At 43.7% G+C, this 15834-nt stretch overlaps 1 protein-coding gene across 3 annotated transcripts in view; it reads right to left on the bottom strand.

Moving 5' to 3' along the window:
- LOC146708743 (receptor-type tyrosine-protein phosphatase gamma-like) overlaps positions 1 to 15834 on the bottom strand; it is a 372141-nt gene that overhangs the window by 23655 nt on the left and 332652 nt on the right. For 2 of the 3 annotated variants that reach the window (XM_085455573.1, XM_085455574.1), the window contains exons 10-12: positions 5409 to 5517; positions 4859 to 4908; positions 1283 to 2042 (exon numbers count right to left, since the gene is read on the bottom strand). In XM_085455573.1, the coding sequence (XP_085311699.1) occupies positions 1283 to 2042; positions 4859 to 4908; positions 5409 to 5517 (919 nt within the window). Of the gene's footprint in view, positions 1 to 1282; positions 2043 to 4858; positions 4909 to 5408; positions 5518 to 15834 lie in introns of those variants that run through there. The other variant, XM_085455575.1, reaches the window with a different exon arrangement.

Here is a 15834-nt window from a genome sequence, read left to right as displayed (position 1 = left end):
GTAACATTGTTTCTCCACTTTCACTGTGGTACTAACTTTCACTGACCATTAGAACAAGTGGACTGAAAGCTGTGCAGTAAAAAGTATGCAGTGCATTTATATTACATTATTACAACAGTATTACATATTTATTCATGTAACTCAGTATTTTCTCAGCATGTTCTTTTTTTGACTCTTGTATAATGTTAAATGTTTGTCATTTAAATGTCCTTCTAAAAAGTCAAAGTCTGTTGCGCTTCTTCCCTTCAGCCAGTTGTCCCAGATAACTGGATTTTTAATAACTTACTACAGTTAAACCAGGACGAAACACAACTATTAGGGCTAAAGCTAAAGGTCAGAAATTTCTTATAAATTGTTTCTGGAGAGTGTTACAAATTGTTACTTCAGCATTATCAGTGATGCTGACCTCACTTTCCAGGACCATATCTACAATATATAGAACAGTTTTTATCTAAGAAAATTGGAAATGTTAGCACCTTTACCAAAGAAATCTCCCCATGTTGTCATTTGGCCGTACTACTGTCCTGGGTTTTAGTTAAAAATAAAATATCATGAGATTATACCTATGCTCAGATGATTACTGCTTTAGCCTTCAAAAAGACATATGAAGCAGGTCATGCTTTGCAATTTGATTAACAAGTCGCTAATCCATGAAAATGTAGTATCCCTGAGATCCTTCCTTTGTTTGTGACACATTTCAAAACATCAAAATGTAGATGGTCAAAATGCTCAACTTCAGCCCTCACAGCAGGAGCTCATTAACATACGGGTAACACAGAGGCCACACACACTCATATATATATATATATATAGAGAGAGAGAGAGAGGGATAGAGATCGAGTCTAGTTAAGGCGTAGTCACTTGTAAACTTTTGTAAACCTAGCTAGCCTGGGACCTCCATCTTTGACATTCATTGTCCAATATATCCACTATCCTTCTTCTCCACAAGTCTAAATGATAAATTCCCCCTCCAAAATAAAGCAAAAATGGTCAACACACTAATACTCATTTTCAAATAAATACTCAAAATTGTTGTTATAACCAGCTAGTCTATGAAGGAGCTGGACCTTAGAGCCATCCCCACAAACAGTACACAGAAGCCCACAATGTGTTAAATAGCAGCAGGCAACACAAGTTGTAACATGTTTCATAACAAGTAATCTCATGACTAATGTAAAGGGAGATATTAATAGAACAAACAGAATCTGCTCTTCCGCAAATAGGCGAAACAGCTAATATTCTTATAACCACTGGTTTGTACATGACCACCTTGTTGACTTACCGGTGTGGTAGGAGAAAGGCCTGTGCTTTTCATCCCTCATTATGCGGTGCCTAAGTGTCACTGACAGGTCCTCCTGGATGGGGACTGCTGCTGTTTGATTGGCTGATTCTGCGGTAAGACTTGGGTAAGAGTGAAGTGGATTGTAAGTATTTGCTTTTAGTTGGTCTTTTCGAACAGGCGGTGGTTTAGTAGGCTCTTTTTCAGTCTGTTCCTTCTCCCGTGCACCACAGTAAGGCATCTTACCAAATAAATGCTTTGCTGCTATGTTGCTATCCTTCCTCTTTGCCCTGCTTAAACCTCCCGATCCTTTCCTCTCCTTGTCTTTTTTCTCTTCTTCTTCCTTCTCATCATCCGTAGCCTCGCCTTCCCTCTCTCTGTCCTCTCCTTGACCTTTGCAGTTTTCTCTGTCCTCACTCCCAGCTTCATTATTATCCTTAACTGCTGCACTGACAACAGCAGGCGTGTCTTTCATCTGCTCACTGGCTTTGGTAGCCTGGTGGTGAGAGGTGGGATTGTGGTTGGGTGCTCTGCTTGGCCAAATGTAGCTGGGAAAAGAGGAAATGACACCACCACTGAAGCCCAGGCCAGCCAGTAAAGTGCTGGTCACCACAGATGCCACAGTTGCTTGACTACCACTGGAGGATGGACCAATGCCTGTTGCCATAGAGACAAATGAGAAGGGGATACCAGATGAAGTCCAAGTTGATGAGCCAGAGGAAATGGGAGCCATATCAGCCGAGGAGGCTGGAGACAGTGTTGGCTGAGAAAGGAAAAAAATGTAGTTAATACAAAGACGCATCGTCAGTCATCCCATGAACTCACTGAGCTTTGACATTATAATGAAGAAAATTACAACTAATGTAAACTGTGAGATTTCACTCACCTTGTTTGTTCCATTTATTTGTTTTACCAAATCTTTTTATCTTATACAGAGTAGAAACTGCAAATTCTCAAATACAACCATATACATCAGAGTATTACGTTGTATCATAATAATGAGAGTGCACAGCATGAGCATCATGTGCAACAAAGATTATGACAGGACATCTCTGTGTGGAAAAAAATGAAGTTTACGATCTGCTTGTAAAACATGATGGCAGGGTTTTAGTATGTCAATAATAATATCATGAATCCTTTTCGGGTAACACACATTACAGATATTACATACCTGTCTGACATACATTTACCTGATTATAAGTTAAATTATTTGATTATATATGCAAAATCAGAACAAGATTAAAGGGTCAGACTGAGCTTTAAAACTAGAAAACGTCAAAATATGTTTCAATTTTTAAGGGTCATTAGAAATGGGCAAAGATTTAAAAACCTTTGAAGAAAAAAAAACTGACATTAGAACTTTGAGGCCTTAAGGCAGGGCTGCCCAATCCCAGTCCTCGAGAGCTACCGTCCTGCAGCTTTTAGATGCATCCCTACTCCAACACAGCTGAATCAAATGAATGGCTTGTTATCAGGCCTTTGCCAAACACGATGGCATGCTGAAGAGGTAATCAAACCATTTGATTCAGCTGTGTTGGAGTAGGGATGCATCTAAAAGCTGCAGGACGGTAGCTCTCGAGGACTGGGATTGGGCACCCCGGCCTTAAGGTGTCATATGACGTGAGATCAGTCACATGAAAAACAGAACATTAACACTGTTAACCTCTTAATCGCTTTCATCAAGAATTCTTTGATTCGTGTGAAATGTGAAATTTATCTGAACTATGGTCAATAATTTACCAGTGACTAGTTACAGACATCAATGAATTCTAGGTGAATTCATACCCTTTTAAATGATTGTATGGAATGAAGCAAGAAAGAGAGAATGCAGTTAGAGTTTGGTCGTTTCTGAAAATTTGGTTGCATAAATAAACTAAAATAAAATCTCTTCATCCATATGCATATGAACTTGATTTTTCCTGACTCTAATGCTTATTGAGACACTGATGTTCATATGAGAGAGGCTCACACAGAATCAAAAGTCAATACAGGGAGTGCAGAATTATTAGTAAAGTTGTATTTTTGAGGAATAATGTTAATATTGAACAACAACCATGTTCTCAATGAACCCAAAAAACTCATTAATATCAAAGCTGAATGTTTTTGGAAGTAGTTTTTAGTTTGTTTTTAGTTTTAGCTATTTTAGGGGGATATATGTGTGTGCAGGTGACTATTACTGTGCATAATTATTAGGCAACTTAACAAAAAACAAATATATACCCATTTCAATTATTTATTTTTACCAGTGACACCAATATAACATCTCCACATTCACAAATATACATTTCTGACATTCAAAAACAAAACAAAAACAAATCAGCGACCAATATAGCCACCTTTCTTTGCAAGGACACTCAAAAGCCTGCCATCCATGGATTCTGTCAGTGTTTTGACCTGTTCACCATCAACATTGCGTGCAGCAGCAACCACAGCCTCCCAGACACTGTTCAGAGAGGTGTACTGTTTTCCCTCCTTGTAAATCTCACATTTGATGATGGACCACAGGTTCTCAATGGGGTCCAGATCAGGTGAACAAGGAGGCCATGTCATTAGTTTTTCTTCTTTTATACCCTTTCTTGCCAGCCACGCTGTGGAGTACTTGGACGCGTGTGATGGAGCATTGTCCTGCATGAAAATCATGTTTTTCTTGAAGGATGCAGACTTCTTCCTGTACCACTGCTTGAAGAAGGTGTCTTCCAGAAACTGGCAGTAGGACTGGGAGTTGAGCTTGACTCCATCCTCAACCCGAAAAGGCCCCACAAGCTCATCTTTGATGATACCAGCCCAAACCAGTACTCCACCTCCACCTTGCTGGCGTCTGAGTGGGACTGGAGCTCTCTGCCTTTACCAATCCAGCCACGGGCCCATCCATCTGGCCCATCAAGACTCACTCTCATTTCATCAGTCCATAAAACCTTAGAAAAACCAGTCTTGAGATATTTCTTGGCCCAGTCTTGACGTTTCAGCTTGTGTGTCTTGTTCAGTGGTGGTCGTCTTTCAGCCTTTCTTACCTTGGCCATGTCTCTGAGTATTGCACACCTTGTGCTTTTGGGCACTCCAGTGATGTTGCAGCTCTGAAATATGGCCAAACTGGTGGCAAGTGGCATCTTGGCAGCTGCACGCTTGACTTTTCTCAGTTCATGGGCAGTTATTTTGCGCCTTGGGTTTTCCACACGCTTCTTGCGACCCTGTTGACTATTTTGAATGAAACGCTTGATTGTTCGATGATCACGCTTCAGAAGCTTTGCAATTTTGAGACTGCTGCATCCCTCTGCAAGATATCTCACTATTTTTGACTTTTCTGAGCCTGTCAAGTCCTTCTTTTGACCCATTTTGCCAAAGGAAAGGACGTTGCCTAATAATTATGCACACCTGATATAGGGTGTTGATGTCATTAGACCACACCCCTTCTCATTACAGAGATGCACATCACCTAATAGGCTTAATTGGTAGTAGGCTTTAGAGCTTATACAGCTTGGAGTAAGACAACATGCAGGAAGAGGATGATGTGGACAAAATACTCATTTGCCTAATAATTCTGCACTCCCTGTAGTGTTGATTCACATCCATTATCCTTACCATTCCAGTTTTTACAATCCTCGTCCCTTCAAAGATCCTGGTAGTGTTCGCTAAAACAAGAGAAAGAAAATAGTATCTACAGTGAAATGCAGGACTGAGGAACACTTAAACAGATGTTTGCAAACTAGTTTGAGTCCACTATAAGCTCATTAACCACTTCATGAAACAATGTAAATGTAAGTCACTGAATACATATTAAGGAAGCTAATTAACTGGATGTAATTAAATTGAATTATTACACTTTCAGTTGTCTGTCCTTTAGTCTGCAGCTACTGATACATCACTAGCTTACATTAATAACCTTAATATGAATGACTAAAATATTATGATCAAAGGAATAAGTAATAATACATTTTGAAATATTAAGGTTATTATGGCTTATACACCAATAATATGCAGGGCTGATGGAAATACTGATAGTAAGGAAGACATTGGAGAAGAGAATGTGTGAATTCGTAACACACACACTTAGAGTGTGTGTGTGTGTGTGTGTGTGTGTGTGTGTGTGTGTGTGTGTGTGTGTGTGTGTGTGTGTGTGAGCACGTACTACCTCTAAAAAGCATACTCTGACTGAAGTCACTGCGCATGTCATTAGTGCAGACAGCCTGGACTCGAAAGAGGTAGAGCACATCGGGGGAGACAGGAGAAATGATGGCCTCCTGGACAACAACACAAGTTGCAGCAAGAAAATCGGTAAGTTTGGCATGCTGAGTTATGTCAATGAGAAATCTTTATGTCTTCCTCCAAGTAAATGACAGTAGGTAGCATATGTTAGCAGAGTGGGAATAAAACTAAACATTTGTAAACCTGAAATGCCTTTTTCTATGATATGCAGTTAATTCCATCAATGTGACTTAAAGTGGTCACTTTTCATGTGGAAAAGTTTGTTTTTTTAAATATTTGACTGCTTTTTCTAAAATTACTATTTTAAAATATGAATGGTATATAATAATAATGGTATATAATATAATTATGACTGATGGCTGTTCGTTGGAATGTAGCCTGAATGCATTACATAAATGTAAGGGGGTGGACAGAAAAACTTTTGCCAGTTCAAACATATTTTTCAAGTTTGATTTTTAGAATTTCGTGGTCAACAGTATCAAATGCTTTTTTATAGATCTAGAAAGACTCCAAGTGCATACTTCTTGTTATCCATACATTCTGTTATTTCTGTTTATTAAAAAACCTTTTAAAAAAAAAACCAAAAAAACAAAAACATTAAAAGCACAGTTTCAGTGCTATGTAGCACTCTGGCATCTAACCGAAATGTTTCAGAGATGCCATTTTTCCCAGAAAAGCCTGGAGCGGAAGGAAGACAATTCTTCTCCAGGACCTTGACAAAGTGAATGAAAACAGCAGAAATCTGGGGGATAAGAAAAAGCTGGAGGAGTGATATGAGACCTGATAGCAGCAACCTTATTGACTACCAAAGCCTGAAGTAGAAGTGACGAGTTCAGAGAATAGGCTTAACTAGTAAATCATCTTTATTCTTAACCAAATTCTTAACCCTATAATAATCCAAGTATAAGTGTGATTAATATGTTAAATTACAAATGTAGTTTGAGTAGTGAAAATGACTGGTCTAATGTCTGAATTTTGTGTGTGTTGACATTATCCAGCTTTGACCTTTTAGTGTCTGCAGGAATGTGGGAAATATAAGTATGTCGCCAGTCCATCATTATGCATGATTTGGCATGGTAATAATTATAGCACTGGTGAACACAGAACCTTAATTCATATGTGATTATGTTTAATTCTGATCAGGGGCACTTTCTTTTAATGCCTGACTTCTAAAATACTTGATTTAATAAAAAGAAAATGTATTAATTATATTTTCAATAAACTGAGTTAATGTCACGGTACAGAACCTGAATCATGGCTACAAAACCTAGGCTGAAGCCAAAAGCAGCCACAAATATTGGTGTTCAACCCGGTCAAAAGCTTTTTGTTGGTCTAGAGAAATGAGACCAACATTTATACCCAAAGAGCTAGAGAGGTCCAAAACATCCCTAATCAAAGTGACATTATCACTTATCAGCCTGCCGGGGACGCAATACGTTTGGTCCCCATGAACAACAGAAGCCATCACGTCACGAAGCCTGGTGGCCAGGACTTTGGAGAAAATCTTATAGTCTGTACAGAGCAACGATACCTATCTCCAGTTCTTCAAACTGTGCAGATCTCCCTTCTTTGGCAGCAGAATGATGACCGCCCGTCTACAGCTCAGAGGCGGCAAGCCTTTCTGCAGACTATCTGTGACAACCTCCAGCAAATCCTCAGCCATCACAGACCAAAAGTCTTTGTAGAACTCAACAGGAAGGCCATCCATGCCAGGAGCTCTACCATTCTGAAAACTCATCAGAGCAGCATGAAGTTCACGCAAAGTTGGCTGAACCTCCAGTTTTCGATTGGTTTCAGCCGCCACCTGAGGGAGTCCCTTGAAGAATCTATTGCACAAACTAGGATTTTCTGAGAAATCACTCTTAAAAAGGTCCTTATAAAAGCTGACAGCAAACTGTCTGATCTCAGAAGGATCCGAGATTATTGAGCCATCGTGAGACAGAGAGTGAATAATTTTTCTTTGCCCATTCTTCTTTTCCAGTCCAAAGAAAAAGTGAGATGGGGCATCCATCTCCGTGACACTGAGGAAACGTGACCTGACCAAAGCCCCTTTGGCTGTCGTGCCCAACAGGTCAGCTAAAAAAGCCTTTTTGGATTTGAGGGAATCTAAAAGCCCCCGGTTTCCTGTAGACACCGCTAAACTCTGCAGTTCTACCACCTGAGTCTCTAGGTTTCTCATAGATCTGGTTATGTCTCTAGTCACATCACGAGTGAACTGTTGACACAATTGTTTGATCTGACACTTCCCAAAATCCCACCACTGCTGGATACATGCAAAGTCAGATTTAGATTTCCAGTGAGTGAGCCAAAAAAATTCAAAAGCTGTCCTAAAAGTGTTGTCATGTAACAGGGCCATATTGAAATGCCAGTAGGCACTCCTTACATGAACATTTTTAATGAAAACAGAACAATGAACCAGACAATGATCAGAGAAACCAACAGGGGTTATCTGACAGTCCTTAAAATACTCAAATGATGTTTAAATGAGTATATGCGATCCAGTCTTGCCAAAGATAAATGATTGTCCTTAGAATGACTCCATGTGTACTGCCACAGATGTCCATTGAAAAACCTCCACACATCTGACAGGTCCACAGCTGCAGCCAGCTGCCTAAGCCTGCGAGAGGACGCAGGATGAGGTTCGATGTGGTTCCTATCCAAAGGTGGGTTAGCAGTACAATTGAAATCCCCACACAAAAACAAATACTCATCATCGCTAGAAACCTTAACAGTATCACACAGGACATCTAAAAAACCCATTCTGTCCACTCCTTTAGTTGGTGCATATACATTGAGAAAAACAAAAGTCACATGTTCATATTTGACTTTAACTTTCAGCAAACACCCCTTGATTATTTCCTCTGCTTCGCAAGAAACAGGTAAAAAATTCTTAGAGAACACAATCCCCACACCTCCACTACAACTGGACTTATGACTACAAAAACATCTCCCCCACAGCCCTTCCTCCAGTCACTCTCATCGTCACCAGTACTGTGAGTTTCTTGAACCAACATAAGATCCAATTTCTTTAGGTTCATAAGCTCAAAAATAAGCAGCTCTTTTTACCTCATCTCTAACACCATTCAAATTTAATGTGCCTATCTTGAATTCAGACATGAGAGAAGCGAGACAGAGGAAAAAAGACAGTGACATATAGAGTGTGTTCCTAAACATCATCGTCATCATCAGCAGTAAGTGCTTGAGATCTCACTTTCAAAATCAGTTTCTTTAAACGATAGATCTCTTGGTCTGTCAACACATCATCAATAAAATTCCCTGATTTTTGTCAGGACCCGAGACGACTCAACAAAAAGCTTAAGGTCCGGAAAATAATCCTCCACTTTCACCATCCTGAGGCCTTTGGTTTTCTGCAAGAATTTCCTGATCTCAGCAGGAGAGTACAGATTCTGGTGTTCCTGGCTTAGGGACAAATCACTTTCAGACTCCATGCTGCTCTCTCCTGCTCTGTTTCCTCTCTTAGCTTTCGACATTTTTGTACTACAGTGGGCAGGTTCCGAGCTCTTTCTCTTTGGAGACAACTTCAGCAAATCCTCATCAAGCATGTCGTCATCCTCACAAAGATCATCACACACAGACTCAAGAGTCGTGTCAGCTGTCTGACTGGTGTAAGAAAAAACTGCAGACTGGTCATTAGTCAGATCCGGTTCCACACCATCAACACTTTTCACAATGCCAGTTTCATCAGACCCGTTACTGCTTGGAAAATGCCGGTTTTCCACAGGCGCCTCGGCAGCGGGGTCCACCTCAGCTATGGCAGAGCTCAGCGGGTTTCGCATGAGTGATCGCCGGGTCCCTACCAGGAGATGACCCAATGGCATCATCCACGGGCTGCGTGTTTCTTCGTCTCTCTGGACAGGAGCGAATTAAATGCCCTTCTCCACCACAACCAAAACATTTCATGCTCTCAGATGAAGCAAACACCATGTAGTTGAAACCCTCTATTTTGAACGTGAAAGACAGGTTCAGCTCGCCAGCGTTGTCTTTGAGGATCATAAAAACCTGCCTTCTGTGACACACATGTTTGAGGAGCACAGATTTGCACCCCAAAGAGACCGTCTTTATGGGCGAAACCAGTTGGCCATACCGTGACAGCTCCTTGGCTAAAGTTTCATTTTTAATAAAAGGAGGCGCATTTGAGATGGTAACCTTTTTAGCAGGGCTAACCAACGGGAGAGCAGGCGTAAAGGTGTCGTGAATGACGACGGCGCTTTCCACCAACTCATTAACTTTAGGTACCTTAACAAGAAAAATAATAATAGCACCGTTCATACGGGAGGCAGATTTCACGCTGTCATAGCCCACCACCTCTCCTACAGCCAAAACAGCTTCTTCCACCGAGCAATTCACAGTCGGTATAAGTTTGACAGCATGACGGCGTGTCAGCTTCTCAAACCCTGCACCACCCTCAACAGCGGGCACTGTGCCAAGCCAAGACGGTAGCAAAAGCTACCAAACCAGCCGGCAACAAACAAAACACACCAACAACCATGTGTCGAAAAAATAAACACCTGACAGTGAAAGAAGAAAAGAGGAACCCGAAAACAGAAATCCACTCACTCCGACACTCCCATTCCCAGCCCCATTCACTCAGAAAGAGAGAGAGAGGGAGGGAGAGAGGAACAGAAAGACAGAGAGGGAGGAACAGAGAGAGAGAGAGAGAGAGAGAGAGAGAGGAACAGAGACTTTTTGACTTTTCACACAACTTTATTTACACCGAATTAAAAACAAAAACAGAAACAAAAAAAACTGACACAAAAATTCTACCACATAATCACAACATTCATTGTACACCAAACATTAACTAAGGTACCCAGCACACACACTCAAAAGTTAAGCACAAGTGTCCCATCCGCTCCTACTGAACACAAAACCCTTCCAATGCCCCACACAGTTTCAAAGGAGTCCAGACTGTCAGTCAGAGAGTAAAAAGCATGCTCTACTCTCAGACGGGATGCCAACAGGCCCTTTAGACTTTGCACAACATCAGTCCAACCCTGACCTAGCATCAAAACAAACAAAGGTACAGAGAAAGCCTCCCCTAAAGATTCCACCCACTCCTGCAACAAAGAAAATAAACCCACCAGCCGCGGACAACAGACCACTAAGTGCTCCAGCGTCTCCTTTTCTGAACAAAAAGGACAACCCTCCCCAGTGCTCGGGTCCAGGTGGGCCCTGTGTCTGTTCGTGGCTATTGCTCCATGTATAATCCTCCACTGGAGGTCAGCCATCCGTTTTTCAACAGGAGGCTTATACAGGACCCTCCACCTGCCTTTAGGGGTAGAGACCGAAGCAAAAAACTCAGTCCATTTTGAGTCCCGGATTCCAACCAGAGAGCGGAAATTCAGCAACTTAACACAGCATAAATAAAGCTGCTTCTTGCCACAAGAGCTGAAACTATCCAGCACTGGTGTCCCCAGGGAGAGCAGCATGCCACTCCCCTCAGGCTGCTCCTCAAAGGCAGGACTGCCCATCAATGAAGGGAAAACATATTCACTGTCATCAGCCCATTGATCAGCCAGGACACGGTCTCCAGCAAAGTCTCTCAGTGAAGGCGACAGAGATTGCCAAACGTCCTCCATAATCCTCTCCAGCACTCTGTAGGACTTAATGCCTGTGACACCACCAAGTGCACCCAGAGACATCCTTGTAAGATGACCCAGTTTGACAACACCAGCCTCCACAAACTTGGTCCGTATTGTAGCAGAAGAAAATACAGTGCTGGGAAAAAAGTCATTAAAAAACAGCGGCTCCTCGAAAAGCCACATCCCAGGTCTTGGAGCACGTGCGACCTTCAGCGTCCGCCAGGCGTTCATCACCGAGCTGTAAAATGGCACAAGTCCAGACAGATCCACCTGATCCAACTTCAGAAGAAAGAGGTGTTTATCCAATCCAAGCCGGCCCACTCTCCTAAGCAGCAGCTGAGCAGAAGCCAGCCAGCTGTGACCACAGCCATACAGCAGCCTCTGTGCCGTCTGCAGTCTAAAGGTTGCTGTTCTGGACAAAACATCTATTAGGCCTTGTCCCCCCTCCGCCACAGGAAGATACAGGCCCGCTGCACGAAGCCAATGCTGTCCCGACCAAACAAACTTCACCAGAAGCCGCTGCACCTCCTCCAGAAGACCAGGTGGTGGCACTAAAACAAGCAACCTGTGCCATAAAGATCAGTCAACCAGATTGTTAGCTACCAGAACTCTACCCCTGTAGGACAGGTAGGGGAGCAACCGGTTCCATTTAGACAGCTTAGCCTCCACCTTTTCCCGCACTCCCTCCCAGTTCTGCTTCACGAAGTCATCACTCCCCAAGTAAACCCCAAGAGTTTTAATGCCCCTTCGACCCCAGCGAACGTTCCCAGGAAGCGTGGGAATACTCGACAAGTTCCACTGCCCCACCAAACAAGCCTCACTCTTATCCCAATTTACCCTAGCTGAGGAAGCGTTCCCATACAAAACCAGACATTCCTGCAATTCCTGCACATCCCTTTGATCCATAATAAAAACATTAACATCATCAGCATATGCCGACAGGATATGACAGGAGGGCTCTGAACCATATCCGGCAAAGAAAAACCCCTCAACCTGCTTCTCAGTCTACAGAGAAAAGGCTCAATAGCAATGCTATAAAGCTGTCCAGAGATAGGGCAACCTTGTCTAATCCCTCTCCGAACCAGCACAGGACAACTCAACCCCCCTCCCACCTTCACAACACAGCAAGCATCGCTATACAACAGCTTCACCCAAGTCAGAAACCCCCACCCAACACCAAAGGTCTGCAAGGTAGAAAAAAGAAAATCATGGTCCACACGGTCAAAAGCCTTCTCCTGATCAAGAGAAACGATGCCAACATTAGCATTGTACACTTCACAAATATCAAACACATCTCTCATTAAAAACAAGTTATCAATCAAAGACCTATCTGGAATACAGTAAGATTGATCCACACCAATCAGCAGGTCAATGACCATTTTCAGTCTGTTCGATAAAACCTTGGAGAGAATCTTATAGTCTGCACATAAAAGGGCCGCTGGTCTCCAGTTCTTAAGAAGGGTTAAATCCCCCTTCTTTGGTATGAGAGAGATAACTGCACGCCTGCAGGAAGCTGGAAGTATCCCTCCTACAAAACACTCCTTAAACATGTCCAGCAGGTCCCAACCCAGAAGACTCCAGAAGTGCTTAAAAAAGTCTGAAGGTAAACCATCTATTCCTGGAGCTTTGCCTGAAGCCTTCTGAGACACCGCCGCAGACAGCTCATCCAAGGTTATATCCCTGTTCAAAACGTCCAGATCCCCTGGGCTCAGCTGAGGAAGCCCCTGCAGAAGGTCCGAAGCAGAGTCCACATCACAGCCATCCGCACTAAACAAGTCCGTGTAAAAGGCCACTGCATGCCGTCTCATCTCAGCCGGATCCGTGGTCACTCTTCCATCCGAAAGCTGAAGACACACCATTTGCTTTCTGTGAACCACAGATTTCCCCAAATTAAAGAAAAACGTGGTTGGAGCGTCCATGTCCTGGAGCTCCTTTAGCCCTCTCATGTAAAAAATGGTTAAGCTCTTGCCTTTTAGAATGAAGACAGGCATTATCCTGCTGACCAAACTGTGAACCAGAGACAGTCTCCACATGTGTTATATCCTTTTCAAAGTCCTGCACAGTTCTCATGATATTGGCTGTCAAAAGAAAACTATATTGCCGACAGAACACACGAATTTGGGCCTTTCCTACCTCCCACCATTGAGTAAGGGAATCAAAATCACCCTTCCGTGATCTCCAGTAATCCCAAAAATACCTAAAATTGTCACAGAATATCCGATCATGCAACAATTTTATATTAAACCGCCAAAAAGATTTGGATTTGCTGGTGGGAGATAGAAACAGCTCCAGTAAAACTAAATGATGATCCGTAAAAACAACGGGAAAACACTGACAGTTAACAATTCGAGCAGTAAATGAAACAGACACATTAAACCTGTCTACTCTCGCTGCACTAACCCTGCCATCAGTCACTTTCACCCAGGTATACTGCCTGGATGAGGGATGCTTCATCCGCCACGCATCAACCAAGTTAATTGTCCGTAAAGTGTATAGACATTAACAAAAGTAAAAACAAAACCTTCAATTTCAGCCGTCACCAAAAGGACTCTGCCCGCCACCATCTCTATGCTGAAAATAACATTCGCATTTAGAGAAGGAGAAAACAAAATAGCAACTCCTGCGCTAAAACTTGTCCCATGGCTAAGAAACTTCTGCCCTCCCCACCACAGATCCCAGTCTATCTCATTCAAACTGTCAGTATGTGTTTCTTGGAGAAAGACTATATCTAATCTCTTCTGTTTGATCACCTCAGCTAATAAGGCTCTTTTATCGGCATCCCTGCACCCATTCACATTCAAGGAGGCCACCCTCAACCCGTGCACATAAGAGGAAGCCATCAAGAAAGCAAACAGAAAAACCCAGCAGAGATGAAACACCCAGTGTTGTATGATCATAACGTTACAGCGTAAAAAACTCCAGTGTCTCTACCGATTCAGACGCTTCAACTGTTTCCTCAGACCAGTAACATGTTTCTTCAGACGATAACGCTTTTTACCATCCAGCAAGTCCAATCCCACAACCTTCTGAAGAGTCATAGCTGACCGAACGAATTTCTCAACATCAGGGAAATATTCCCTAACATCACCTTTCTACCAAAGGTGCCATCCAGAAAAGCAACGATTTCCTCCAAAGAATACAAATCCGCATTTTGAGAGACACTGTCTGCCACAGAAACATTATCAGAGTCAGAATCACACTCCATGTCATTCGTGTCGTAACCATAACCACCAGCAGGCGTCCGGCGCTGCTGCTCCTCCACCTCTCCGTCCCCCGAGGCAATAACACACTCTACACCCAACTCAGAGCTCCCCATTTCATCCCCAGTCTGCGCCGTACTGACCGCAGGTCCAGCCTCCACCCTCTCTGTCGGCTTGGTCGTAGTCAGGCAATCACTCACCTCACTCCACACCAAAGCCGTAGCACCCATGGGAGAAACGCCGACCTCACCTCGCACCGAGGGCGCAGCGTCCTCCTGAGAAAGGGCAATTCCACCACGCGCTGGAGGCACAGCTCCAGCCGGGTCCACGGCGGCCTCGCCCTGCACTATAGACACAGCCTCAGCCGGGACAAGAGCAGCTTCGTCCCGCACTAGAGGCACAGCCTCAGCCGGGGCAACAGCGGTCTCACCCCGCGCCGAAGGCGTAGCAACGTCCAACACCTGCTGCCCGCTAACCCCCTCCCCACTATCATCCACAGCAGGTCCCACCGCAAGCTGTCTGTGAGGACACATTAATTTCTTATGACCCACATCTCCACACTCAAAACATTTCATGTTCCCAGAACTAGCATACACCATGTAGAGCCCTTCTTCATGTCTGACACGGAAGGAGACATCCAGTGTCTGTGTGGGGGAGTCCAAAAACATGAACACCTGCCTCCGAAGGGACTGAACATGCTTCAACTTGGCGTCCTTACAGCCCAGACTCACAGTCCGGAAGCCACTGGCAAATCTCCCAAAGCGCTTCAGTTCCTGCTCTAAAGCCGCATTGGGAATAAACGGAGGCACCCCCGACACAGTGATCCGAGTGGAGGGCACTGCGAGGGGTGAAACCTGCATAAATTCATTGTTCAAATACAGGCCACTCTCTATCAGCTGATTGACAAACCCCTGCTCTTTCAAGAATATGACAACCGCTTTATTCATACGTGAAGCAAACGATATGTTTCCATGCCCCACCCACTCACCTACAGCCAACAGCACCTGCTCGACAGTGGTGCTCGGCTGCGGCACCACCCTGACTCCATGCTTCAAAGACAGGGACAGCGTCCCACCGGACGCCATCCCTGTCAAACTGAAACACAAACTACACAACCACAAACAGCTATGAAACAACCATACAATAAACACAGCAAGAACACGGGAAAAAAGCATTCAGTGAAAAAAATCACACACTCACACTCAGACACACCAAACTCACCACCAGCAAACTCCCAGCATGCAGTGCGAGAGAGAGAGAGAGAGAGAGAGAGAGAGGAACAAGAGAGAGAGAGGGGAACAGAGAGGGAGAGAGAGAGAGAGAGAGAGGAACAGAGAGGGAGAGAGGAACAGAGAGAGAGAGAGAGAGAAAGAGAGAGAGAGAGAGAGGAACAGAGAGAGAGGGGAACAGAGAGAGAGAGAGAGAGAGAGAGAGGAACAGAGAGAGAGAGAGAGAGAGGAACAGAGAGGGAGAGAGGAACAGAGAGAGAGGGGAACAGAGAGAGAGAGAGAGAGTGAGGGAGAGAGAGGAACAGAGAGAGAGGGGAACA

Source organism: Copadichromis virginalis, linkage group LG5, assembly GCF_057382275.1.
Source record: "Copadichromis virginalis isolate Kocher_CV1m ecotype Utaka linkage group LG5, C_Virginalis_male_GT1.1, whole genome shotgun sequence".
Taxonomy (NCBI): domain Eukaryota; kingdom Metazoa; phylum Chordata; class Actinopteri; order Cichliformes; family Cichlidae; genus Copadichromis; species Copadichromis virginalis.
This window is presented reverse-complemented; position numbering and strand designations above follow the sequence as displayed.